The sequence below is a fragment of the Ammodytes marinus genome (assembly GCF_949987685.1).
Source record: "Ammodytes marinus genome assembly, chromosome: 5".
NCBI classification, from domain to species: domain Eukaryota; kingdom Metazoa; phylum Chordata; class Actinopteri; order Uranoscopiformes; family Ammodytidae; genus Ammodytes; species Ammodytes marinus.
The window spans coordinates 15,529,605-15,556,868 of NC_137234.1; the positions used below are offsets into that span (position 1 = coordinate 15,529,605).

General features: G+C 42.7%; 1 protein-coding gene across 1 annotated transcript; it reads left to right on the top strand.

Annotated features, from left to right (window-relative positions):
- The first annotated feature begins 580 nt into the window (after nucleotides 1-580).
- Nucleotides 581-26,624, top strand: tmem266 (transmembrane protein 266). Its single transcript, XM_080027970.1, has 10 exons — nucleotides 581-673; nucleotides 7,146-7,331; nucleotides 17,251-17,405; nucleotides 19,364-19,437; nucleotides 20,457-20,513; nucleotides 20,778-20,916; nucleotides 22,934-23,049; nucleotides 23,978-24,179; nucleotides 25,508-25,570; nucleotides 25,858-26,624. The coding sequence occupies exons 1-10, from the start codon at nucleotides 660-662 to the stop codon at nucleotides 26,517-26,519; spliced, it is 1,668 nt and encodes a 555-aa protein (XP_079884096.1). The 5' UTR covers nucleotides 581-659; the 3' UTR covers nucleotides 26,520-26,624.
- Nucleotides 26,625-27,264: the final 640 nt, after the last annotated feature.

Genomic DNA, 27,264 nt, shown 5'->3' on the forward strand with positions numbered 1-27,264 from the left:
CATGTCATGTCTGTTCCCCTGTGAAGCAGCTGGAGTGGGCTTGCATTGACTGGAAGCTTGGACATCAATGGCCCTCTATCCTGTGGCACAAAGAGCTAGCATCCCGCTGTACTTGCTATGCAAGAGGTGTGATGTTCCTCAGCGCCCCGATTCATGGAGCGCAGCGTATATTGGAGGAGATTTAAAAAATCCATTACAGTTTAGTGCTCCCCAGGAAAAATAGTTGCAGAGAGCATAAAGCTAAAGCGTAAGTTAGGCTAGCGTGCCTCGAGGGGGAAAGCATAAGGCCTGATACTTCATTGATAATTCTGCATGCATTTGTGATACCATACTTGTCTTTGTGAAGATATTTCATGGTTTTGAGAATATGTGTTCAGTTTTGACCTTGGAAATGGAAGTTGTTTTTTTGGCATTCTCCCCTCGAGGTCCATCAGTTGTTGCTGTGGGGCACCCAATCAAATCTCACAATCTTCCTCAGTAGATGGAGTATAAGCTGATGTTAGTTACATGTTTTCTTTCTCTTCTTCTGTAATAATTACACTTTTCTTCTGTGGTTTCTGTAGGAGTGGTAGGAGCCCGGTCTCTACAGTGGTGAAATCACATTTTCGCACTTGGGGTCGTCTAGTGTGGACGTCTGTTTGCAGCAACAAGACCTCAACATGAGCAACCCCCAGTGAGTATAACACCTTGCCAGAGTATTGTTTGAAAGCCTGTCTGAGAGAGTGTGAAATGAAATCTTCAAATCTCTCTGTTTATGAACACGCAGTCTTGTGCACCTCAGCGTGTTAAGATGTGATTAGCTGGGTGGCACCTGCACACATTCTCATGCCCCTCCTGTCAATGACTTTGAACAGAGAATCTGAGAGTGAAAGAGCAAGCCGGTCATCTCCACAGTCTCTGCTGGCGTCTCTTAGCATTCAGGAGAGATGTTCACTTGTCATCTCTTCTTATTAATAATTATACTCTGTTTGTGTGTGTGTGTGTGTGTGTGTGTGTGTGTGCGTGCGTGCGTGCGTGCGTGCGTGTGTGATCCTGCAGATAGGTCCTGCATTATGATGGCAGCCATGGTTGGGGCTATAGTGGAGTGAAGGGTGAATGCAAAAGTGGTTCAGTCGGCTGCATCCATCGTCAGAAGGCCCCGGGAACTCTCTGCCTGTCTGGGCCTTAGACCAGCAGATTAGAGCAGTTGATGGTTGATTACCAATCCATTTAGTAGGCGAGAACATTTGGTGCAAAAAGATCTGTGACCAGATAATGTGCAGAATGTGATGACCGCTTACTAATACAAAGGCATGATCTAATGTTGCTGAATGCCGGTGACTCTCTCTCTCTCACTCTCTCTGCAAAGTGACAGATGGGAAACTCTCATGCAGGGAAAAGGTCTTTGGAGTTATTTTCACCCCTGCTCTCTTATACTTGATGCTGCTGTAAATCCTCTCTCTCTCTCTCTCTCTCTCTCTCTCTCTCTCTCTCTCTCTCTCTCTCTCTCTCTCTCTCTCTCTCTGTTTCTCTCTCTCTAGCCCTAGCATATCTGCTATTGAAGCAATGGGATGCAGAATGGGCAAATTATTAGATGCACAAATACAACAAGTTCAAAGGGATTTATCTTACTTAATTCACATAACAGTTCAGTTGTACATGTTCTGTCATAAGTTTACATCAAGACAACATTGCATTTAAAGAGAGGGGATACGGAAACACTTGACGAGGCAGTGCCCTTCCCGTTCCCGCAGTATTTTTTCTTATTGCATTCAGCACGCGAGGAGCCCAGTGGCTGTGAAGCAGGTCAGCTAACATTTACTGTAACTAACCTCAGTATTACGTGATCTTTCTGCCACGCTTAATTTCTCAGTGTAATGAAGCCCTCTCTCTCAAATCACTACAATAAAGCTGATGAGCAGGTCAACTGCTAAGCAATGACTGGAAAACTTTATATCATCGTTATGATTTTTACAATAGTAGCTCTCAGTTATATGCAAAAAAAACATTGATTCATTTGTTGAAAAATAACTATTTTCTCTGGATTTGAATTGCTCTAACCCAGTTTACAGTTGGAATAGGAGGCGTTGAATCCATGCATTACATTTCCAGTACACAGTTTATAGTTAAGTATTTAGGCTTTATTGTGACATGTTTCTTGGTTTATTACCAAAACCAGAAATGTATTGTTCTTACCAACCAATATTGTCTGCGTAGCCAAAACCTGATGTACTGTCCTATTCTTCAGTGTAAAGGCCCTCCATTATTTCCCCCAAACTATTAAAAACTCCTAAATGATCCGTATTGTTGCACAGGACTACATGTTCCTTCATTATGGTGACCTTAGCACTCACTGTACTTTATTTTGGGTGTATCTCATTTCCCCTCCGGGTGCAGTACATTCTCACTACTAGAGCATCAATGTGTATTAATCCAAGGCTGAAAATAGTCCCCCAACAAATGCACTATTAATGCTATTTGATTCATATTTGCTAAAAGCAACTGTGAACAGCTGTCTTCGGAAATGACTTTGCCCTTTAAAAAAGGGAAGCTATCTAGGTATGTGTGACCTGTTTTTAAGATTCTTTCTTCAGTAAAGATGACTGGACGGGCTGGGTATGGAAGTAGCAAAAGAGTACTGAGAAACAGACCAGCACATTGTTGGTGTTGGTCTTTTCACAGTATTTATTATCAACAAGAAAATATAGAATAATGAGTGCCTAACCTTTAGTGTTACTTGTTGTCCATAACTTACATACTAATGTTTGGTTACAAAAGCTTGCTTTGGTACTTGCTTTTGAAGATCAAGCAGCTGCTGTTACGAGGTATGCAGGGTAAATCCTAATGTTTCAGGTGACATCTTTGCTGCTGGCCAATTGACGCGATATGGACATACAATGACAGATACCAAGCTGAAGCATTCTCTCTATTAACAGTAAAAAAGAAAACCCCCAAAGACCAACACAATAAAAACTTTACTCTTCTCCATTGATGCACTGGGATTGTCAATTGCTGTAATTTCCCCTTGGACCTTGAAAGAGCGGGCGTTTCCTAAAAGATCCGATCTCACAAATGTACCGTTGTGTCAGGAGCTTGTGTCAGGGCTGCTGCTGCTGCTGCTGCTGCTGCTGGGAAATCTGGCTGGTGCCCATATAAGTGATTTGGCACATTGGTCCTGCTTTCCTGATGATATCAGGGGCAGTGAATTGCTGTGCTCCGAGGAGTAGCCAAGCGTCCGTATACAAACTTATTGGATAAGACAGAGCAGCTGTGTTGTAGACATCTGGCTAGAAGAACCGAGGCAGAGAGAGCGCTCGGAATGACAATGATACCGATGCCCTCTGCAAACCACCGGTTCATGCTGAGACAGCACTTTAAAATCCACTGAAGTGACAAAGCAGACGATCTATTGCTCAGAATAGGTGATTTGATATATGATGTGAGAGGCATCAATCTCCCCCTTAATCACCTTGATGAAATAGCCACATTATACTCTATCTGACCGTGGATGTTTTGTGGTGGAATCTCATAGCATTAGAGTAATCACCAGCCGTTATCAATGTTTGGTTTGACTTGATTTTATGTTACCACTTATTTATCTTGGCAAAAATTGACTCTTGCACACAGGCCTTCTTTAAGCAATGCTTTGCTGTTCCATCACATCTGGGTGCTGGAGGTCGAGTGCAGTGATATAAGACATGTCAGCTACTGTTTCACAGCTATTGTGGGAATGCCTCTAATACCAAAAGGCTATTTAGCTCTGCAACACAGAGACAAATGTTCACTGCAAATGTCAGTCATCTCAAACTTGTCTTAGACCCAGGGTCTTTTGACCCAAATATCAAAAAGTATGAAGAAAAACACAAAATAATAATACAACTGAAACACATTCAAAAAATGTTTTGTCTTAAAGTAATTTTAGTTTTGTCTAAACTGAACGTGTTACTACAAACCTGGCTGATTCCTCCCGACTGACACGTGATGTATTTTATTTCAGCATTTGAACATCCTTTATGTGCACGGTTCTTTGTTTTCAGTGTAAAGAGATCAAATTTAGTTTAGCTCTCTCTGTTGAGTTCAGCAGTATTGGTCTTCAGTGGTATTTGAGTACCTTGCTCACAGAAGGCTGCAGTAAACTGAGGCTGGCTATAATAGATTACAAGTAAGACTCATTTAAACTCCAGATCCATGGAGAGATATTCTCTTATTGAAAATGTCCAAGTAAAAATTAAAGGGGTATATACGGTATATTTCCAAAATATTTCTTTCTGGGGAGTGTGTCTGTATGGAGGGTGTGTTGTGGTTATACCCTGTTAAAACTGAAAAAGGGTGCAGATAAATGAGAGGAGTCCCATCATTGAGAATATTTGAAATGAAACGTTGTTAACACAATCACATTAGTTTTGTAAATGATTATTTCGCCTGTCATGTCGAGACAAATAGCGCTTAACTGCCTCGTCAATGAGTTAGCACTTGAGAGGAGAGAGCTCGGCAGGCTTAATATATTTTCATATGCCTATCGATCGCTGCTTTGGCGACTTATAATGATGTAATGGAAAAATAATAAAATCAAATGCGAGGGGAATAAATATGCATTGCTGCTAACCTGGAAGCTGGCAATAATTACACACAAGGAAGGAGGAAAAAGACGCATCATTTAAAACATGAATAGGGTTTTAAAACTGCAGGACTCTCTTAAAAAGTAAAATGTATTTTAACACACACTACATATTCCCAAGGAACATCAACAACATTAAGACCTATCTTTGTCCGATGCATTGAGTTTGATCAACATTACTAGTTAGAGAGTTGATCCTTTTGTTTAGTAACAGTATATCTGTAATACTATTAACTTTCCTAAAGCAAAATGGAAATTCAGTTAAAGTTAAGCTATAATGAGTTTTAGTCCAGTGTCCAATAGAGGCTCAGTCCTCAGAAGCAGCAGACCACGGGTTCGAATCCGGCCCGTGGTTGTTCCCTGCATGTCATTCCCCTCTCTGCCCCATTTTATCTCTGTCTCTCTTAACTGTCTAATAAGAAAAAGCATAATATACGCCAAAATATAATCTTTAAAAAATGAATTTAAAAGAAAATTCAATTAAAATAAAGAATATGAGAAGTTAATGTCACTACAACCTTATGACCTGGTTGTAAGAACAATACTGTAGAACAAAATCAACATGTTAAAGAATTAGCTAGTTTAGAAGCATGCTATTTTGCTTCATTCGGCTTGATGGCAAGCCCTTTACTCTTTATTCTGTATGGGTGCAAGTCCCTCCCCCCAGCCATGCATGCTCTATGTTAACCTTTTTGCTGCCTTGTGGCGTTTGCTTATATCACATGCCTCTGAAAAGATACCAGCCTTCAGCGATGCTGCTGGCTGTCCTTGCTTTCATCGTTGAAGGGTAGCAAAGGGGTTGAGATGTGAAGCTTCCTCTCCCTCCCCAGGATGGCAACCAGCCACTCCACTGGGCTCTGCATAGAAAGGCTCCTGGCCCGCTCTTTGATGGTCTGGAAATGTGATTTTGATGCACTAAACAGTTTGTGTCTGTCATGAATGGTTAGCGTCCTTGTTGCGGGTTGGTCAGAGGTGCCAAGTCCACTGATAACACTATAGGATGCGCATGCATGCTTTGGGTTTGAGCATGTTAATATATGTTTGATCCTCAAGCTAAACAAACACATCTAGCAGGACTCGCAGCAAAAACAATAGCAGATATTTAAAGGGAGTAAGGGCAAGGCATTTTAAGTCGAGAGGAGGACACAAGAATAATAGTTCATGTTTCATAACCCTACCATGCCACGTTAAGACAATACAATTCCAGCGTTTCTTGGTTTTTCTGCAAGAATAATAAAATAACCTTTCAAGAGAGTCCATTAAGCAGTTATTAGTCAAGAAGTAAGTCAGGACAGAGAGAGACCTATTTTCCTGTCCATGCCTGCCTACATTAACATTTAACAAGAAGGTGGGTCTGCTCAGTGATCTTCTACTAACTGGTTCCTCCCTACATGTTTCACCTCCAGCATAGAGGTTGTAGGAGTCACCAACCCAATGGCCTTTGTTCCCTCTGTCTTTTAATCAATGCCTTCCTTCCTACACTATTAAGCACTGGAGTTATTGATGTCTCCTCATTGGTTGCACTGGGACGGCTGCCAAGTAAGTGTGCGAGTCCTCTTCCAGGTTGACTTCTCCTTGTCCGCTATTGGCTGAGCTCGTAGCATCACGGCTCTCCCTTACGCGTTTTAAGTTTAAGGACCTTGGTGGCAGATAAAATGATACTTTTGTCTGGGTCTGACAAATATGGCTATCCTCACAGAGAAAAAGCAGTAGATAAATCTAAATGAAAAATGAAAGATAAAAAATAAAGCTGAAACAAGCTTTTTTATTTGTATGGCAGTTCCGTTGGCTACCAATTCGGAACTTTCAGGTGTTGGAACATCTTTGAGTGCACCGTGGGAGAGTTTTCAAAATGGTAATTGCTGGCAACTGGGCAAGAGCATAATTTTAACCGAAAGAGGGGAAAAAAGGTCTGTAGTAATAAATGGAAACTAGGAAATGCTGCCCAGAAGGTGGGGAATCATCAGAGAATATTTTGGAGAGCAGCATGAAAGAGTGTAAATTATCAGGAAATGTACTTAAAGCTGATACCTATAATAGTTTTCATCAAGTTAACACTTCCATATGTTTGGAATGAAAATTGCAATATTTACCGTGGTGTGTTATGCACAACTTCCATGCACACTCTGCTAATGAGAAATGTAGATCAGCTTGTCATCACTTTGCCAGATTAAGGTGTCCTTGTCGAGGTTGCCAGCAAAAAACACTGCAAACAGGAAATTTCTCACCTCGTTTGTGTTTTCATCCGTCAAAAATTAAGCAAAAATTCCCAAAGGTATTATCACACTTTGCTGCCATTTTCAAAGTAGGTCGGTGCATTGGCTAATTCAAATAAACAGAAGACCTCCACACAACCTTAAACTGCAATTCTGCTATCTGTGTGGTATATAGGGGCCTCTCAACACAGAGAGGCCCCTATATACAGAGGTTTAAATCATGCAGATACACATTTGGATGACAATGGATGGCGATGGCACTTATAACAAAATCATGTTTTTGACTCTAATGCTATACTCCTGTTTGTGATGTGTTTTTTTTTATATCACAGGGCTCCACCCCGGGCCGGAGCTTCAGAGCTGGAGGTGATTTCCCAGCAGGTTGAGGAGGAAACCCAAGGCGTGGCCCCTGGGCAGTTGGTCAGCTACGCCTACAGAGACTTGCCTTTGGCCGCCCTGGACATATCAATAGCTGGATCCCAGCTAATCTCCAACCCGGATGATGATGACAGAGAGGGGTATGCTATGTCTTATAAAATTCACTCGCACCATCACCCTACTAAGCCCTCGGTTGTGGCTTGATGGTTTGACCACAGTCGGTAGAACAATTTCTGGAGATGTTTCTGTTGTGAGTAAAACAAGCTTGAGACTGTTTTGTCTAGCCTGAAACAGAACCTTGACTGTGGTTATGTTTGAAAATAAGGCGATGTGTAGTCAAGGAATGTGTAGGAAAGGATTTTGTTCAGAAACCGAATATTGTTTCAAGCATATCCAACGTCATACATGCTGAGGAGGCTGGATAAAGAAACTAGTAGCATGAGTATCGATGAAATCTTTCTTTAATTAATCTTAAATAAGACTAAATGTAATAGCATATTGATTGATGTTCCTGATGTCTGCCAATACCAAGAAGATACTAGAAAAAAGGGCGTCTGGGATATTGTCTCTGCTTGTTGCGTGAAGTGCTACATTCATAATCAAAGCAAAACTGCAATTACTACAATCTATAATCTACCCTGGCAGAGAAAAGATCTACCGTCTCTCCCCTACCGTTGCTCGTTATTGCACATGGTAATTACACCTGGCGTATTGAATCAGCCCTCATTTGATATTAGAATGCGTGAGTCGAGGATATTTAGGCAATTCATTTATTAGTGTCACCATGTTAAATGGACAATGTCTCTCCACTGATGTGTTCATTTCGGCTCAGTGACGGACACAATTCCTCTGAACCAGACAGGTTTTTTGTTCATTACGTCGATTTCTGGCGTAAAAACAATGACTGCTGTTAGCAACGTAGCTTTCCCTGAAATGTCATTGCCCTGTGGTGCTGCTTCTTTCCCCCCGTGAGGCTGCTGCTTGTCCAGGCCTTGTGTTGTTTTCTTATTAGCATATCGCCAGGCTGCAGGGCCAGTACTCTCAGGACAGGACACACCCCTCCTGGAGCCCCCCTGTAGCAAGTGTCTATGGCTCTCCGCTCAGGAAGCGTGACTCACAACCCTTTGGCGTGCTGCGATGCTGGCATCCAGGCAGCCGAAAGTCAACAAACAGCACACAAGCCGCTAATTTAAGCATCCGGCATTTCACCATCCAACCCCTGGTGTGTCAGCTGACCATGTCCGGCTGGACCTCGCCTGGTCTAGGCCTGGTCCGGGTCCGATGGCTCTGTGGGACGGAGGGCATGGACAGATGGGTCCTGTCCCCAAAAAACACACATTCTCTCATCCTAGCATTATATCTCTCTCTCACTCTGTCCTGCTCGCATAAACAAACAGAAAAACACGCACATACACAATGCCACAGCAGAGGACAGGATCTGGCAACCCAGCAGAATTATCATCACAGTGGGCATTCTCGTACGGGCACCATATGACACCCTGGTCCCCTGGGATTTGGCATCATGCAGTGGAATAGTCATGCAGCGGCCAATACGTGTCTCTGAGGGAATAATAAAGTCAACGATGTGAATGCTCTTCAAAATAAAAACATAAGAAGGCATTCCACTATGATGAGAGTAAACAACCAAGCAGCTGGACCAGTGAAAACAGTGTGCAATCTGTCACCCATGTACTGTATGTGTGTGTTACAGTATGTTCCTGTGCTTTTTAGATTGGAATTCCTGATTTTAAGGTCAGAGGCATTTTCAGACATACCTGTCATCGCAGTTTCATTAAAGTCTTGGAAAAAGGCGACAGAGCGAGCTCGTCGGGCTGCCTTTGTGACTCATGTGTGTAACATCAGAGGAATGACATAAAGGTGGAATGTGTTGAATGGCTCTTTCGTATTAAAGGCCCTAATGGCAAACCAATGAACAGACTGATTTACCTTCCCCTGTAGGTTCTATTTTTAAAATACCTTTTGTCTTGTTGCTTGGAATGTATAGTCATGGAGACGCCTCTGCGTGCTCTAGGCTAATTTTAGCACTTTGTAAATGGTTGTGTAAACCCACTCTCGTTGCCTTCACTGCTGGTGTCGCAGTGGCTTTGTGCTTCCGTTTCGGTCAATTGTTTTCTCAAGCTACGGTGACTTAAATTCTTGAGATGTTTTATTATTAGTCACGTCATTTTCTGGATGTGGTAGTACATACAGGAGCAAATGAGTTGTGATTTCAATGTGACTACAAATACTTCTGTTGGTCAAGTTTATATTGATCTCTAGTGGTCAGTGCTTTTGAAAAAGAACAAAACGTTAACGTCAAATGAAAAAGCTTTATATTAATAGTCAGAGATTGGGAAAGAAAGGGCTCATTGCTTGTGAACTGAGCCTAAATCGTTGGTAGTGATGCCTTGGTTTTGATTTGTTTCATATGGCTGTTTATAAAAAGAGCAAAAGGGATACACACACCAGATATGGCGCATTTAGCCTTGCATGGCAGCTTCTCATGGCTCTTTATCAGTAGACGTGGGCGATTATGTAGGAGGTGGATGTTCTTGCGGACTACAAGGGGGCACGCGCAGTACTTGCAGATGCTATGCAATGGTGAGCCGGGGTGGAAATATTAATAGATTTTTGGCAGCACCGTCTTCTCCAGAACTTGCTGGAAAGCCCAAGATGTGTGGTTGGTTTCGATTACATAGTACACATCCACCTTTTGGTCACTAAATTATTGTCTCATTTGTGTTACTGTATTCTTTTAAAAAGTTCTGCCTTTTTTTAGAATTGGGAATGCATTTGGTAACTGCAGAATATCAAATTGGTTTAAACGAGATTGTCATGCATTTTCACGTTTGGTTAACAAGGTTGTATCATGGACTATACGTTTTTTTTAAGCAGAACGTTCCTGACTAGCCCAAGTCTCTGGAAGTAATGCTGCAAATCCTGCACTTCTCCCAGGTTATCATCCCCTAGATCAGGCTGCTATTATACCCACATAGCGGCAGTAGCATATGCCGCTGATCTCCCCGACTCAGAGGTGTAAGTCACTGCAGCAATGACGGATAGTTCATATGGGTCAACCTGCCGCTTTGACTGGAGGAGAGAGAGGAGGCTGAGAGGGGATAACGACAAGGATAAAGAGAGGAAAGGAGCAGAAGACAACCCATACTCCGCACTTTTATTCACAAAGCTGCCTGGCTGCAGATCACAAGGAAAATGGCTTCATTTGATAAATGTCATCTCATGTCCTCGTCGGGCTGTAGTGTGGGATTAACCCCCGTGCCGTGTCACACGGTGACAGCCACAGTCACTATCTGATAGAGCTGTTGGTTGAAATGTCAGATATGAGATAAGCTTAAGTGTGCCATGGACTGCCTAGATTGATTACGTTGCGTGGTGGTAATGCTCACACTCAGTGAATTGAATAAAGTTCTCCTAACTAAAATGCATTAATAAAACAGTAACACATGCAAACAATCAGACCTATAGGGCTGGCATTGCTTAAGTTTGACGTAAAATGGAATAATAAGAATAATGTAGACAGTAGAATATAACAATTGCAGGAGTCTGAATCTTGGCAGCTGCTATATTTCATGTGGCTTTGGAAGCGGAGCTATATTATACCTGCTCTGTGTTGATGGATGTCTGAAAAGAGAAGAAGATATTTTTTTTCTCTCTCCCCCCTCGGACTCTATTTCAAACACACAGAAAGGAACTGTCCTCTCCATCAAATTGGCTCTCTTGCCTGGCACCATGTGCGACACAATAGATGACATTTGAGTGCAGGGTTTGAGGGTTTGTTAATATTCACAGACATGCAAAGTGTGAGATTGCTTTTTGGGCTGAGAGCGTGCGAGATCAAGTGTCCTGGTGAAAAACCCATTTATCAGGGACAGCTTGTCTGCAGCTCTGCACATGGAGAACCCATCCATCTCCATTTGCTTTGTATCTCTGGCCCATTTCTCTGGCAATGTCCAGCTCTACCAGTCCCCTCTGCTAGCTTGTGTACCATGGCATAGGATGCAAAGGATGGAGAGCTGATAGATGATTGCACTTGAAAAACCAGTGGAAGGTCTAGTTATATGGAAAGCTGCATGCATTTTTGAATTAATTATTATTATTATTATTATTTTTTTTTTAATCTTTACTTTTTACTCAGAAGCAATGTGAAATCTAAACTTCATTTATGGGCCTTTGTAATGTATTAGCCCTTTTGATTTGATAATTTACTGCAAAAGTGTTGTTTAATTCCTGAGGCGTGAGACCGTAAAAGATTTATTGTGAAGAGATATGGAAGCTCTGAAATGTACAATTGATTATAACTTCACTTTCTTCAGCATATTTATTGCTTAGCTGGTTTTCCTCTCCCAGGGCTTCTTTTGGCTGTGATAACACGGATGACTCAGCAGCGGTTACACAGGAATTGAGAAAGACGGTTGTTGTGTTGGCATTCGTCATTTTCAAGCCATTCTCAGGCTGACGTTCCGCAAGTGTGCTTTCAGAATATACAGTATAGGGGGATTAAATGAAATGCCTCGTCCAGTTTATAAAGTAGCTGGAAGTTAGGTACAAAATTGTAACGTAGAGAGTTTTGAACAGCCTGAATGGATGACGCCTTCCAACCTGTGCTGTTCAGTGAACCTGCAGGCGAACAGTTGTGGTCCATTTTACCGCTGCCTGAGCCTGCTGAGTTCAGCATATTGGTGTGAATTGGTTGAAGTTTATAGTGGAGAACCCACCGGGCTACATAGTTATCAGTAAAGATAGAGAGAGACGGAGAGAGAGAGAGAGAGAAAGAGAGCAGACAGAAAACCTGAGTCAAGTAGTATCATTTCAAAATGCTGCTGGAGTAGTATCCGACGTTGGCCCCTACGCCTTGAAAGACGCTACATTCATTTCAAAAGCTTTTCCGCAGTGTTCTCGTGTTTCTCACTGACAGTCAGTCAGGAGATTCATGAGATGTCTGCCACATGAAAAAGAACGTAGTTTGTTCAAATAATCAAGTGAAGTATTCAGATCTTTCCTTTTAGATCTTTGGGCATGTCCCAACCTGCAGATCAGGACTTTTCTGTGTATCTTTATGGGAATTAAATTCTTCAAGACTTTAAACATTTTTTTAAATCCTTCAAAACTTTGAGGTTGAATTTATTCAACCCAAAAAAAAAAAGTTTATTTTTTAACAGCAGGATAATTTGCAGGTGTGCTTAAATAAATAAATAGCTGCTAGGCACAGTGATCTGAGTCTTAGTAGATAATTATTTTCTGGACTCAAAGCATGATGAATTGTTTTGGAAGCCAATGTGAAAGTCTAAACTTCCTGTATTGTGTGGCAGCTGCCACAGGTCTGTACCCTAATGTGCTGGAGTTTTTTCTCCCAGCAAAGTTGCACTTTTGTACATTTGCAATCAACACATCAATCCAGCGTTCCAATCAATTATTCAGAGGCCTTACACAGCAGTGTAAGTCATTCAGACCGACACTACTTTAAGGCCTTTGCAAACATTTTGTGGCAGAGGTATTTTATTGGTTTTCTGTGTGTGTGTGTGTGTGTGTGTGTGTGTGTGTGTGTGTGTGTGTGTGTGTGTGTGTGTGTGTGTGTGTGTGTGTGTGTGTGTGTGTGTGTGTGTGTGTGTGTGTGTGTTTTCTTGTCTCTGTGTATTACAATCAATACTTCAGACAAGCTGAGAATGTGCCTTTCGGACTCATTACTTCAGAATGAATTTTCCCCTATTCAGCCCTTCCCTTCTCTCTCACTTCATCACTTCACTCACCAACACACACACACACACACACACACACACACACACACACACACAGAGCACCCCACCCCTCTGTTTTAATTCCCATTTAACTTGTACCTAATGGGTTTACATTACATCTCTATTACAGGAGACAGTATAATGAAAGAGATGCTCTTTGTGATAGTCTCCTCACCTCAGCAGCGATAGTTAGTTTGCAGGGGCCGGAGCCAGAGCTTTGTGCTGTCTGTGTGAATGGGCCCCAACAGTGCGACCAAACACCTTGCGCTGTGCCAGTCACTATGTGCCTGATGTCTTTTTCCTGTCTGCTACAGCCAGGCATAATGTACAGCATGCCATCACTCCTGTCTCAGGACACTATTGATCAGCATCATGATCTAATCACCTCGCTCTGTGCTGCTGTTGGGTGGACTTCGATCTTCCCTCAGTGTGTTACCAACACAGCCTCAAGCCCATTGATATCTTTACGAACCTGCCCACAGCACATGCCACCGCCGTACATCTCTCATTCCCTCCGCCCACAATGATCTTGGACAGTGTGTGCGTGTGCGTGTGTGTGTGTGTGTGTGTGTGTGTGTGTGTGTGTGTGTGTGTGTGTGTGTGTGTGTGTGTGTGTGTGTGTGTGTGTGTTGCCTGTGCATGACCAACCCTTGTAGCCTGGCTCCGCCCGCCTACCTACTTCCGCTCAAATTTAATTTTCCTTTCAGTAGTCTTCTGTACAAATGAAATGAAGTACGATGGTCTGGTTGGACCAGGCTACAACCCTTGAGCTATTGCCCTTTCTTTGGATCTGACCATGCCGTGACACTGGCTGGAAAGGGGCGAGGTGGGCTTGCTTGAAGCCCCACTTCTTCATAAATACTTCAGGTCTTCAGCGTTCATGGTATAAAGTGATTTCCCTAAAATTAAGTTTGCGACTGTGCTCGGAGTAATCCATCACTGCCATTTATTCGGCTTCCAGACAGGGTTTTTCTTTACAAGTTTATTAAATTAATACCTTTTCTGCACTGGCTCGTGGGAGAAGTCTGAATGAATTATGACTCCACACGGTTTGAGTTAAATCATGCTTTTCCAGTCCAGAAGGTACAATTAGTACTAGTGAGGTGTCTCTTGGAATGTGTATGCTACTCATTCCATATTTAAACTAATGGTCCACAAATGTCCGGTGACTATGTGTTAGGCGTATCATTAGGTAAAACATTTTTCTTTATCTTGGCTCTCCTCCACGGGCAGATGGGAACCTTGGGAACAAATCGCTGCCTGGGAAAGTCTCCATGGTATCTGCTAATGATACCATTACCCTTCTATCACCTCTTTTGTTACCCCAGGTGTTTAGCTCCTAATCTGTTGGCATTGGCTGTTACTGAGGGGTTGCTGCAAAAGGGCTGAGTGCATTGGTTAGCCTCTGGGAGAGCACTGACACAGCTAGACACAGCTCCTGCCCTTCTGCTGACCTTGGTGAACGAGAGGATATGTTGCTGCGCTATACACTCGAGATTCACCTGCAACAGCAAAATGATGCAGCACACTAGGATCCCCTCTCTAGTTTCTACCTTAAAGGATTACTCTAGTTTATTATATTTTAAGCACTATTGTCATAGTTTTGGACGTGTTCATCTATTGGTCATTGTAACATTGTACTCACCGAATATATTGCTGAGACCTAGGGGTGTGGGGACATCCCTCCATTGCAGTGCAAAACAAGTAGGCCATCAGACAAGGTTTAAACAAAAAGTATTTTGGGGGTAAAACCGGGAGTGAGCATGTCGTGAAATGTCATTGATAACACCTCATTGCACCAGTAAAGTTAAGTCAAGTTGTTACAGTTGCAGCAGAAAGGCAGTCACTTAAGTGTGTTTTTGGATTACCAATCAACCCCTTTTTCATGGGGAAATATTTGGGTTTTGGACTGTGAGACAAAACTAGACAACTGAAAATGTCATGTTGTGGTCCCGGAAATCGTAACAAGCTTATTTTTTTTTATTTATAATATAAATGCTTAATACATCAAAAAAGTCATCATTTGTTGCAGCCCTATACTTTCAAATAGGGTAGGCTTACCTGTTTGTATTTTTGAAATCTGTTTGATCTTTTGCTTTTCAACTTTTCCCCGTTTAAATCGCTTGTATTTCCTGCCCCACTGGACGTCTTTCAAGCATTTTTACATTATGTTAAAACATTCTTAGCATTAACTTTGTGAGTATAGGGTCCAATTATTGCCAACAGGAACAAGTTACAATAAGCCGGAATGATCCTTTAACTCAATCTGCATCTGTCTTTGTTCTCTCTTTCTCATTCTTCTTTCTCCAAACTTCCCCTCCTTCCTCTCTGGCTCTCTCTCTAGTTGGATGAGTCCCAAAGCCTTTGAAAGGGCAGGCTGCACCCGCTTCCTCTTTCAGTGTTTGCCTCCTTCACTCTCAGCCGAAACCAAGAGGAGAGAGAGAATAAATTGAATCCTCTCCTGTCCTCTGACAGACATTGCCTGTAGCTTTCCTCCTATGGGGGACAGGTGACAATGGATAGCTGCCATTTTCAAAGAAACATACTGCCTTTCACAGTATTGCCTCAGAGACAGGACCAACCCCACAAATGCGCGCGCACCATGGCTTTTCTGAGAGCACACCTGAGATGTGTGTGTGTGTGTGTGTGTGTGTGTGTGTGTGTGTGTGTGTGTGTGTGTGTGTGTGTGTGTGTGTGTGTGTGTGTGTGTGTGTGTGTGTGTTTGTGTGCGCGTGCGTGCTGGTGGTTTTGTGAAGGAAATGCCTGGTGTGCCTACTTGAGATTTGTCATTATTTATTGACCATAAATCCCCAGGAGTCTCCATCAATCACAGTCTGATTGGAGGAACTTGAAGCGGAGTGTAGCAATGGATTTAAGGCAGGAGTGACAGTCACGTCTCTGCAGGCACAATGCACCTGGGCAAGGAGCATGCACACAAGGGACACCGGCTCAATACAAACTAAACTAAATATATGGGAAGTGAAGGGATGATGTGTAAAGCAGCAACAGAATGACAGTGTGTATAACACAGATTTGGGGATCAGGAAATTTGCTAACCCAAATGTTCTCCCTCATCTTTCTCTCCGATGCTCGCTCCACAAGCAGCCAGGCGGGCAGACGTGAGGGTATAAACATTGTCATGGAAAAATCAGATGAACGCGTCCTCATTCACCTAAGCAATCATCTTTTTTGGCTGCGTGCGACTGCACCCTCCAGATGGTGCACACACGGGCCCACTGTCAAGCCGGGGGGGCTACATCATGCGGTCAGCCAGCCTGCTAGCTAGTCAGTCATGCAGAGTTCAAACAAAAGAAGAGCCCTTGAGCTAACTACCAGTCTGGTTGTTAGCAAAACAGTCGCCTAGATGGGCTTACAGTCAGCCAGTTTCCACCCAGGGACCTGTCCTGTCACCCAGTGAAGCAGTGGGGAAGGGGAATTAAACGCAGGAAGCTTCAATGTCTCCAGAGCCACACTGTATTGTCTGTAAGGTGAAGGATGTGTAATATGTCCAAACAAATATAGAGAATGTAAAACACCAACTGAGTCAGGTGTCAGCTCCCTCTATGGACGGCCGGGTGTTTCAGGCATTATATCTGTCACTGCTACATGTATAAACATGCTCTGATAAGACAACAACAAGTGATTTAATGCTTGGAAATTGGATTAAGAGAGATGTCATGTCATCGGTTTCCAAAAATAGGCACAAACAAAAACTAATGGCTGTCATAATAAGTAGACTCCACTGTTTGGTAGTGCACAAAAGCAAAGCTATAATGGGTAGAGAAACGTTGAGGCAGAATGAATGGTTTCTCGAGGAAATGAGGGAAGCTGCACGAAAAAAAGGTGGAGAAAAAGCAATGAAACCATGAATTCCTGAACAGAATTCCTTCACACTAATAAATATCATCTCCATGCCAGGAGAACATGTATTTATTCTTCACATAAAATGTATAGTGTGGATCAATTATAGCGTTCATGCATGCTCTGAATTTGTATGCAGAATAGTGCCCTCTGCTGAAAAATTGTTAGAAGAACAACTAGATGGAAACGGAGCAAAGTCAAGGTTGAATGTTGAATGCACCTTACAATGGTTATATCTTGACTCTTCTTGTGTTTCATTGGTTGGACCTTGGATGCCATGCTGCCTGTTGGATCTGCAATCAGTAGCAGTATTACATTTTTGAAACAACAACACAGCAAGACCCACCATTTATCTTCTTCTACCCACAACTCTTCTAACTACTTTTCCCTTCCCTTCCCCCTCTCTCTTTCTCTCACCCCCTCTCTCTCCCCACCCGGTCAGGTCCAACTGGTTGAAGCCATGCTGTGGCCGCAGGGCGTCACTCTGGCAGGTCTGTCTGCTGTCGGCGGGCTTCAACTGTTTCCTGGTGGCCTGTGTTGTTCTGGTAGTGGTGCTGCTGACCCTGGAGCTGCTCATAGACAGCAAGCTGTTGCAGTGTGAGTGTGGTGGAAAGTAACCAAAGCAAGACACCATGTTTATTCTCAACACAATAGGGATGTTTGTTTTGAGGTCATGACACTGGGGAGGTGGATTGTTACACTTGTGGTTTATTCTTGGACAGGGAGAAAAGTGGACTGCTGCTCGGCACAATTTTTTTGGGTCAATCGAGGCCTAGACTTAAATAGCACAAAAACCAAGCTGCAGATAGACACACGCATCATCTTGTCATACTGAGCTGCGGGTTTGGATGGATGGGTATCTGGTAAAAGAGTTGGTCGCAAAGCACTACAACAAAGAATACAAAAATTTAGAATAGTAAAATGTGTTCTTACAGTGTGACAAAAATCTGTTAAGGTGTTCCTATAATTAACGATAGGCACCATATACCTGCACCTGGCAATAAAATAACTGAAACATCTGTTACCAGTGTACTGTAAACCAGCAGCAACCACCTCTATACCTCTTCTGGCATGCCGCCTTGATTTTAGCACAGCTCATGTTTTATCAGCTAACAGTGTTCATTTGAACATGCACAAATGATAGCAACATAGAGAGTCAACACCAAAGATTATACCTTACTATACAGCGTACTATCAAATATAGTATCGGCAATTGTATAGAGATTATAAGGAATACAAGAAGCTAATATAATAAATGTTATTTTTTAACTATGGAAAAGGGGTAGGATTAAATAAGTTTATACTTCTTCCTACTCCTTTTCAGGCATAGCATATCTATATATGTAATTTGTTTTCTTTTTGTGAATGATTTAAATATCATTTTTGTTTATTGTATTTTCATGCTTTTCATTTTGCTTTTGTATTATTTGATATGTCTGAAATAAATTCAATTCAATTCAATTCAATAAATTCAATTCAATACTACACTATATAGTAGACCATTTTAGACCGCAAGTATTTTCTTAGTTGAGTTAAACCAGTGAGCCAAGCCACTTCTTCAGTCAATGTGTTCTTTTCGAAAGATATCTCAATTTATAAAATGTCACAATTGCATTGTTTATCTACCAAATTTGGATGCAAAATGTCAGATTTATTAAAAAAAACTTTTTTTAGGGGATCTTCACCAAGGGGCTTGCATCTGGTAATAAAACAACAGCATTGAATATTACAGTATATTACTTAGTATATTACATGTCCATATTCATGTTACTTAACAATACTTCTCTTACTGTTATTCTTACTATACCATACTGTAATTAATGATGTGCACATGCTCACATATGATGTATGTGAGCATGTGCAGAAGGCGTGCAAAAACTAACTGCTATCTTACTGTATTATGAGTCAGTGTCACTGACGATTTATCATGGGAATATGATCCTCCCATTCATTTTCCAATAGTTAAAAACAGTTTGGCATGGCGGACACATACACATTTATCGTGAGTGGAAGGCCAGGGGTCATGATGCCTTGCGTATTTGATGTCACAGGGCTAAGAGTTGAAAGCACACACAATAGAAACATTATCAAATGCATTTTGGGTCTTTACTGTTCCCCTGGGACATATAGTATGTGACCGACAAAACGGTGCAGACTCAGGAAAAGCAAGACAAATGCTCAAAGGGAGATGAGCGGACAAAGAGATCGGGCAATACAGAGTTGGCTGCTGGTGGATGAGTGTAGGGAGGAAGACAAATGGACTGATAGACAGATCACTGAACACGGCAAACAAAGACAGATGGGGGGGGGAGAGACTTATGGAGAGAAATGCCTCAGCTGACAGGGGAGTGTTGTCTGAGGCTGTCCACAATTAGCCTGACGAATAGCCAGGAAGAAACAGGCATATGCATAGGGTGTGATGAATACTTATATTTATGATGTCTGCTCATTTAAATACTGTACATGTGTTCGTATGCATGTGCTCATTTTGACCTTATGTTACAGGGGAAAAAACTCCTCATAAATATCCAATTATTGTGCTTTTATTCCTACAGTTAATAACGCAGTCCAGTTCGCCAGCATCATCCACTGGATCAGCCTGGTTATCCTATGTGTGTTCTTCACCGAGGTGAGTATCTATCTTCAACACAGTCTCATTTACAGCGGATGCAGCGGCCTGTTAATTCTATGATGTGCAGTACGTGGGGGCCGCCGAAGTACACCAACAGATACTCATTAGAATATTAACAGCAGCACCGCCAAACGGCCCTTGCCCTCTGTCACAGATTGATTAGATTCTGATTAGCAGGGGGGGGGTGTAGCCTATACAGCTCCAATGATATGTAATCACACAGCAAAGCTCTACATCAGTATTCTGAAGAAAGAAAAGAAAAACACATAACTGCTGTTGTTAAAGGTGTTCAATTGATCCGCAGTACGAACAAAAAAAAAATGCAGATGGAGCTGTTTTTTGTGCTGCTGCTGGTTTTAAAAAAAATTCAAGTCGGCAGCCGTGTTGTATTGATTACCATTTTCTTTGCTGGCACCCACATTTGTCTTATAGTTCCCTACACTTAATTGACCCCCCCTTGCTAACTAGCTAAGTAGCTGGAGTTTAACTTATCAATAAATGCAACCCCTAAGTGACACATACTGTAGGTGGACTAGAAATCAGCAGGGATGCTGTTTTGTGCTACAGTGCAACCTTTAATATCTGAAATGAGGCTGGGGGTTAGGGGATAGCAGAAGACAGAACAGAGACAAAGGGAGAGTTGTTCACCCTTTGCAGCCCCCTTGCTGCGTCAGCACAAGGAGCTAATCGGGGTGTCTGTAATTGTTTGGATGAAATCCTATCGCGCTGCCAGCTGTGACGTGTGTGTGAATATGATGTCAGTGATGAATTACCAGTGGAAAGGGGCTGAAAGAAATCTAAATCAGAATCGCCAGTGCCATTTAACTGGGACTGTCAGGTTCATTATTCAGAATTACTACCCAGCGTGCTCGGCTTGCATCATCCAATCTCTCAGGTTTTTAGCCATCATTATCTTCTTCTTCTTCCCTCTTAGCATGTGTGTAACGTGCTCTCTCTCTCTCTCTCTCTCTCTCTCTCTCTTTCTCTCTCCATCCCTGTCCCTCTGTCTGTGTCAGACGGTGTTCAGGATCGTGGTGTTGGGGATATGGGATTACATCGAGAACAAAGTGGAGGTAAGCTCCCATGGGCCCCATTAGTCCTGTTACTCGGGGCCCCTTTTCACTGCAGTGGCGTTCCCTCATGTCATGCCACTGTGGAAGATACAGACGTAACAGTAACCGTGCATGTGTGTGTGTGTGTGTGTGTGTGTGCGTGTGTGTGTGTGTGTGTGTGTGTGTGCGTGTGCGTGCGTGCGTGCGTGCGTGCGTGTGTGTGTGTGCGTGCGTGTGCGTGTGTGCGTGTGTGCGTGTGTGTGTGTGTGTGTGTATTTTCCCAAGGTGTTTGACGGGGCTGTCATCGTGCTCTCTCTGGCCCCCATGGTGGCCTCCACAGTGGCCAACGGGCCGAGCAGCCCCTGGGACGCTATCGGTCTCATCATCACACTGCGCATCTGGAGGGTGAAGAGGATCATCGATGGTGAGGGCGATAGGAGGCGGGCCGTGGGGCGGATGTGTCACATGCGTCCTCCTGTCCTTTACTGTCAGGTCACAGAGATAGATACTGCAGTGTGCTCTCTGCCGCTGCGGTATTTGCTGCATTCAATCTTGAAGTTTTTTTTTTTTTTTTCAACAACAACAAAAACCTTTATTATTATTTTTCCACTAGGGACGAGTGTTCATTATCATCTCAAAGCTCACACAAAAGCTGCTACATGTAGATTATTTTATTGTTATATATGTGCATTTTACTTACTGGGTTAAATGTTGCTGCCCTTTTAATAGTACAGTAAATGTTCAAAGGGATGAAAGGTAAATTAAAGAATATGTTTAACTTTCTTGTCACCAAAAAACATAATCCAATATTACGACACAACAAACTAATGCCCAAAAGCTTGTCCTGTATTGGCCAATTTTTTTTCTGAAACATATATTGCAGGACCATTGTGCTGTTGTTTTGTCCACCTTGTGTACAGTATAGCTTTTTTTTATCAAGCAAAAGTGGTTGACTTTGATACTGAAACACCTGAGGCCTGTCTCAGGTAGCTGGTTTAACATACTCTGAGTTTAATCCTGCGCTCTGAGTTGATGAACTCTGGGTTTTCGGTTTCAGAACAGTGGATCAGCGTTGGGTCAATCAACTCTGAGCGTGTTCACTCTGGGTGGAGCGTGTGCATAAAAGCCATCGTCAATGGATCGCTGATAACATGATTCACCATGGAAACAGAAGAAACAAATGCGTGATCCTCCCACTTCTCCACTTCTCAAAAAAATTTAAAAATTTAAATCTCCGCTACTCCCACTAGAGTAAGAAATATTAACGAATGAGCTTATGGAGAAGAATTAACAGGGATATTGTCTCATAACTCTGATCTAATCACCTCGGCAATTCAGAAAAAAACAGTGCAAAATGTTTTTGTCAAGAGCATCATTGCTTCCGTATGAGAAGCAATCTATTTTAAGAATTAAGTTATGCATATCAGCAGCAACATTTTTAAAGGCCTACTTCACCGGTTGGAATATGAAGGTGTATTGAACTCGGAGATCCTATGAAGTATAAATGTGCAAAAAAAATTGAAATCGGATAATCTTAGCCTGAGAAAAGGCAGAAAGAGTGTTTTATGGTCTCACTGTCTAACCCTACATTTGTCTTTCTGTGAGGTCAGCATTGCTGACAGTGTTTTATATTATACAAGATCCCTTGTCCTCTAGTGATCACAGTTTAAATTATTATATAATTTCTATATTCATATTAGGCTATTTAACGAGGCTCGTCTGTTATCTTTGTGATCACGCAAGTGAACAGTAACGATCGCGTGCAGCCGCAGAATTACATTTCAACCTGACATAAATAGCCTATGTTCAGTGGCACAGACGTTAAAAAACTCCTGTTAATAACACAATAAATAATGAGATACATACAATACAAAAGGTTTATTAATCTGAATGTAAAGCATGTTCACGATGTGTAAGGTGGCCGCATATGAACGGCATAGGGGCGGTGAACTACGCTACTGATCAGATAAATGATCGATCAAACGTAAAATCATCAGGAAATTATAAAAACATCCCGATGGAGATTTCTATCGAGTGATTTTGCTTTAAACTGTACAGGGTCGCGTTGTGACAGTGACACTCTTTCTTCAGTCAGAGCTGCTGCAGCGTAAAGTGAAAACAAACTCAGGGTAGGTCTAACCACCTCCCGAGCAGGTTAGACCCACGTCGTATGTTGCCGCAGTAACTGACTCTCGGTTGCGCTGAACCTGCTACCTGAAACGGAAAACCCAGAGTTTCCACTAACTCAGAGCGAACAAACTCTGGGTTGCCTCAAAACCAGCTACCTGAAACAGGCCTCTGTATACAAAAACATGCTATCCACAATATCCAGAGTTGGGGTGGGGGATATTTGTCAAATATAACAAATACATTCAAATAAAACATACATAGGAGGATTAAATATTCCTTTTTGCTGACTATAATATGCCATATTGTTTTAGCCTTTGTGCTGCAAGTGAAGGTGGAGATGGAGCTGGAGATCCAGCAGTATGAGAAAGCCAAGGCGGTGAGAGAAGAGCAGCTTGACCGTCTCACCCAGATCTGCCAGGAACAAGCAGTACGTTCCTCTTTACCTGTCTCATGTCTCTACCTCACCTACTTCCTCTACCATGTATAGCTGTATGTAACCAGCAGATGGCAGCAAAAGGCTATGCAAGAGAAAATAAATTAAATCTGTACTCAAAAAGGCATAAAGGATTCCTGCAGATCTGATACTGTGATGTGAATTATCTCAAAGCAGTCTATTGCCCTTTTCACAATTTAATAATGATGGTTCTATTATTGTTTGTTATGTCTCAGCTGATGAATACAAGTCTAACTGCAAATGCATCCAGTGCTCATTGTGAAGGTTAACTGTAATGCAAGCATTCAGCAATGTAAATGAAAAGGGACCTGACATGCAAATAAGGAAGGAGGAAAGGAACTTTAGTGAGCAAGATATACATGTTCTTAAAGGTGCTATGAGGAACTTTTAAATATTTCTGAAAACACTCTAATTTTTCCTCTGATGATTGCAAAATTGTATGTAACAGCAAACGAGACCATCAGTGCAAAGAATGCTATTTTCACATTGTTATACTTAATGCCTTTGTCATGGGTACGCTCACCTAGGAACTACATCTGGCATAAAAAAAAAACACTACCACTTTTTTTTTTTTTTTCAGATATTTTTTGGGCATTTTTATGCTTTATTGATAGTGCAGAGAGACAGAGGTGAAATGGGGCAGAGAGGGGAGTGACATGCAGAGAACGACCGTGGGTGGGAATCGAACCCAGGTCTGCTGCTGGGCCCGGCCCGGGAGGGGGACGCCTTACCAACTGAGCTAAAGGCGCCCCAACACTACCACTTTTGTCCAAAGGATGAAACAAGAATGAACACAAACTGAAAGTTCCCCTCACCACCTTTAAAAATGTGCGTATTTACTTTATTACTTTTAAAAGTTTTCTTCAAATTTTCCTCATTTTTGCCCTCTCTTTTCTTTCAGTTTGAAATCCGGCAGCTGAGAGCCCACCTGGCCCAGCAGGACCTGGACCTGGTGGCAGAGCGTGAAGCAGCCATGCAGATCCACCACATGTGGGGCAAACAGAGCAGCAGCTTCCAGGAGGTGGATGGGCTGGCTGCCGGGCTGGCCTCTGAGCATCAGGAGCCCACTAAAGCTAGAGAGCTAGAAGCTAGAAGGCCTGCAGGTATACTGTAACCGTCTGACTGGAAACACCTATTGTGTTTCCATCTATTCAAATTCTGTGCACCAGAGGGGAATTTACTCAGGCTGTGCTTGAAATGTTTGCATCATGCCCCACGCAAACCGATCGGTTGAAGGCAAGAGACGTCCTCGATGCCTTCTTGAGCTTTTCTAGACAAAGAGGTGGACGAAATGGCTCATATATTGGAAGGTTGCTTGTTTAAATTTGTATTGGTTGTTGGAAAGATGAAATGAGAAAGAGACAGAGATCTGTCCGAAATAATAGAATACTAATGTATCCAAAGAATGTCACGTTTGTAGGCTAATATAGTTTCCTAATTAAAGAAATAAAAAAATGTAAAAAGCACAACATACTATGCAAACCAGTTTACCATGCAACCTTTGAACAACCTATGTCCGAGCGTAGGAAAGTGTATTAATAGTGGACATACATCTCACACCAGCATAGTTTGTGTGTGGCGCCCTCTTCTCAAAAACATTCGTCTTCCAATCCACATCAAAATTCTGGTGCCACACCTAGATGGACCATAAAGCACTCGCACAGTGACAGGTCATAACTTAGAGGGCCTAAAGCAAACAAAGCGCTGTCAGTGCAGGTGATGTCAGGGCTCAAAACACTGAGGCTTTTCCTTTATCAAAGCTATAAATCACCGCTCCAATAGCCATACATCTGAGCTAGGGTGTTTGTAGTCAGACATCCTTTTAACCACAGGCTGCTCCTCATATACTCATATTATATTGATCATCTTGGAGACGGTCCCAGGCTGGGCTAGTTAAGGCCCAAACAGTGAGTGGCCCCATCTTGGGACATACATAAAAATGAATATGTGAAACCCACTCCTAAATGAAAATTGTCAGCCTGACAACCCAGTGAGACCTTGGATGTCACTCAGGAGAAATACTTGGATGGATTAAGGATCTAACTTGTCGATTGATCTGTTTGTAGAAAAAGGAATTGATATTGTTAGTGATAGCTTAGTTGTTAAATGTTATATAATATTCAGTTATTTATTTGTGATTTATAGTTATTTACAATAATGGAAAACATACACATACTTAACTTCTGTAATAAGCTTTATGCTTTTCTGCTTAATATTAATGTTAAATTAATACATTTGGACTGTTGGGAATTTGAAGACATCGCTAAGCTTTTTTTCTATTTTTCTATTTTACAGTATTTTAAGTCCCCTTATTATTATTATAATATTTTAAGCCGTATACAAACAATATACTTGTTGTGAGCAAATAATTTTTTAGCATTAATGTTGTAGTATTTTTCAGCAGTATTTTTGATATATTTATCCCCTTCAGATCGCCATGGTCAAGATGACATGAATAACTACATCAGCCAGTACTACAGTGAGCCAAGCAGTGGTGAGCATCAACAGGATTCTAAATCACTCTTTTCTACAGCACATTTCATGTAGCATAACAATATTTCAAGGGTGGCGCTCATGGTGTAGTGGTGAGAGCGCCAGCCCATAGAGGCTCAGTCCTCAAAAGCAGCAGACCATGGGTTCAAATCTTTCTCGTGGTCGTTCTCTTCATGTCATTTTCCTCTTTGCCGCATTTCATCTCTGTTTCTCCGAACTGTCAAATAAAATGCCAAAAAATATATATTTTTCAACACTGTGTAAAATAATGTGTTTTTGCTTTTGTAGACATGGGCATCCCGGACCCCGCGCGTGTCATCACCACGGCGGCCATAGACGTGCACCTGCCTCACAACTCCAGCCAGCTTCCCCCGTCTCTGAAAAGCGCCGATGCTGTGCCCTCCAGCCGTCTGCAGCGCACGGGCAGCTCCGTCAGCGAGGCCTCCACCACCACCGTGTCACGCAGCAGCTTCAGCGCGCGCCAGCACAGCGTCAGCAGCCACACGCTGGGCTCCACCACCGACTGCAGCTCCACGGTGCGCGAGGCCTCCACCTCCACTGACTACAGCGACCAACGCTGCTACCCTCCTCCCTACAGCAGCCCCCTGGCCCTGGGCAGGGGCACACAGCAGCCAAGAGGCAGCCCTAGCGCCGTGGTGCAAGAGCTGCTCTACTCTCTGACCGAGGACTCCTGCTGTCTCACCCAGAAGAAGGGGCTCCTGGACCCCGTCAACCTGAAGCCGCTCAGCCCGGCCGGCTCCACCAAAACCAGCCCCGAGCTGGATCACAGGGTCAACATCTACAACAAGAGGAACCAGGAGGTAAGAGGGGGAGTCGGGCTGCTGCACTCCAAGCCTCTCATCCATCTCCAGGGCAACGAGCCCCTGCTAGAGAAGTACAGGATGATGGAGCCGGTGGACGGCCCGGTCAACCGTCTGTCAGAGGCATAGGGGTTACTGAGCCTGACCGGCCTCTCAAGATCTACTGCAAAAAAATATGAAAGCTCTGCTAAACAACTCCAATGTTATTGAGGAGTCACTGGTTGGGGGTATCCTGTATGTCTGTCATCCTCTTTCTTCTGATAGGGGAACTTAGGACCTAAGAGGATGAACTTACCAGAGCAGCACAAAAGACAGATGGGCCATGGAAGACTGGAGGAGGCAGAATTTGTTATCAGGATGTTACACTTATCAGGAATTTACATTACATTGACAAAATGACTTTTTGAGTTTTATGAAACGTTTTACCAAAAGAAACCAGCAACAGGGCTCGAGCCCAACATTTTGAAACAACTGGTCCGTGATGAAAAAAAAACAAACAAACTATTGCTTTTGATATGTTAAGATGTGGATCAGTTTCTATGAAGGGAAACCGGTGAGGGGGTTGGTGCTGAGGGCTTAGTTCCTCTGAAACACGTTGTAGGAACTGGAGATGCTCGACTGATTAGATCTTGTATTGGAGGGCCACCATCTTGAGTGTGAATGACATCCCTCAAGCTACGTGGCGTGGATTTATCTCAAGTGCAGGTGGTAATCAACTGTTTGGATAGTCAGTCTAGCGTCTCCAAACTCACAGAGAACAGTCCTCTCTGATGAGCCTGCTGCAGGGTACATTGGATCAGTCTCAACTTCTTTCTAATCTTTGTCTTTCTATATTAGCAAATGTTAACATTTTTATTGAAATTCTATGTGGCCA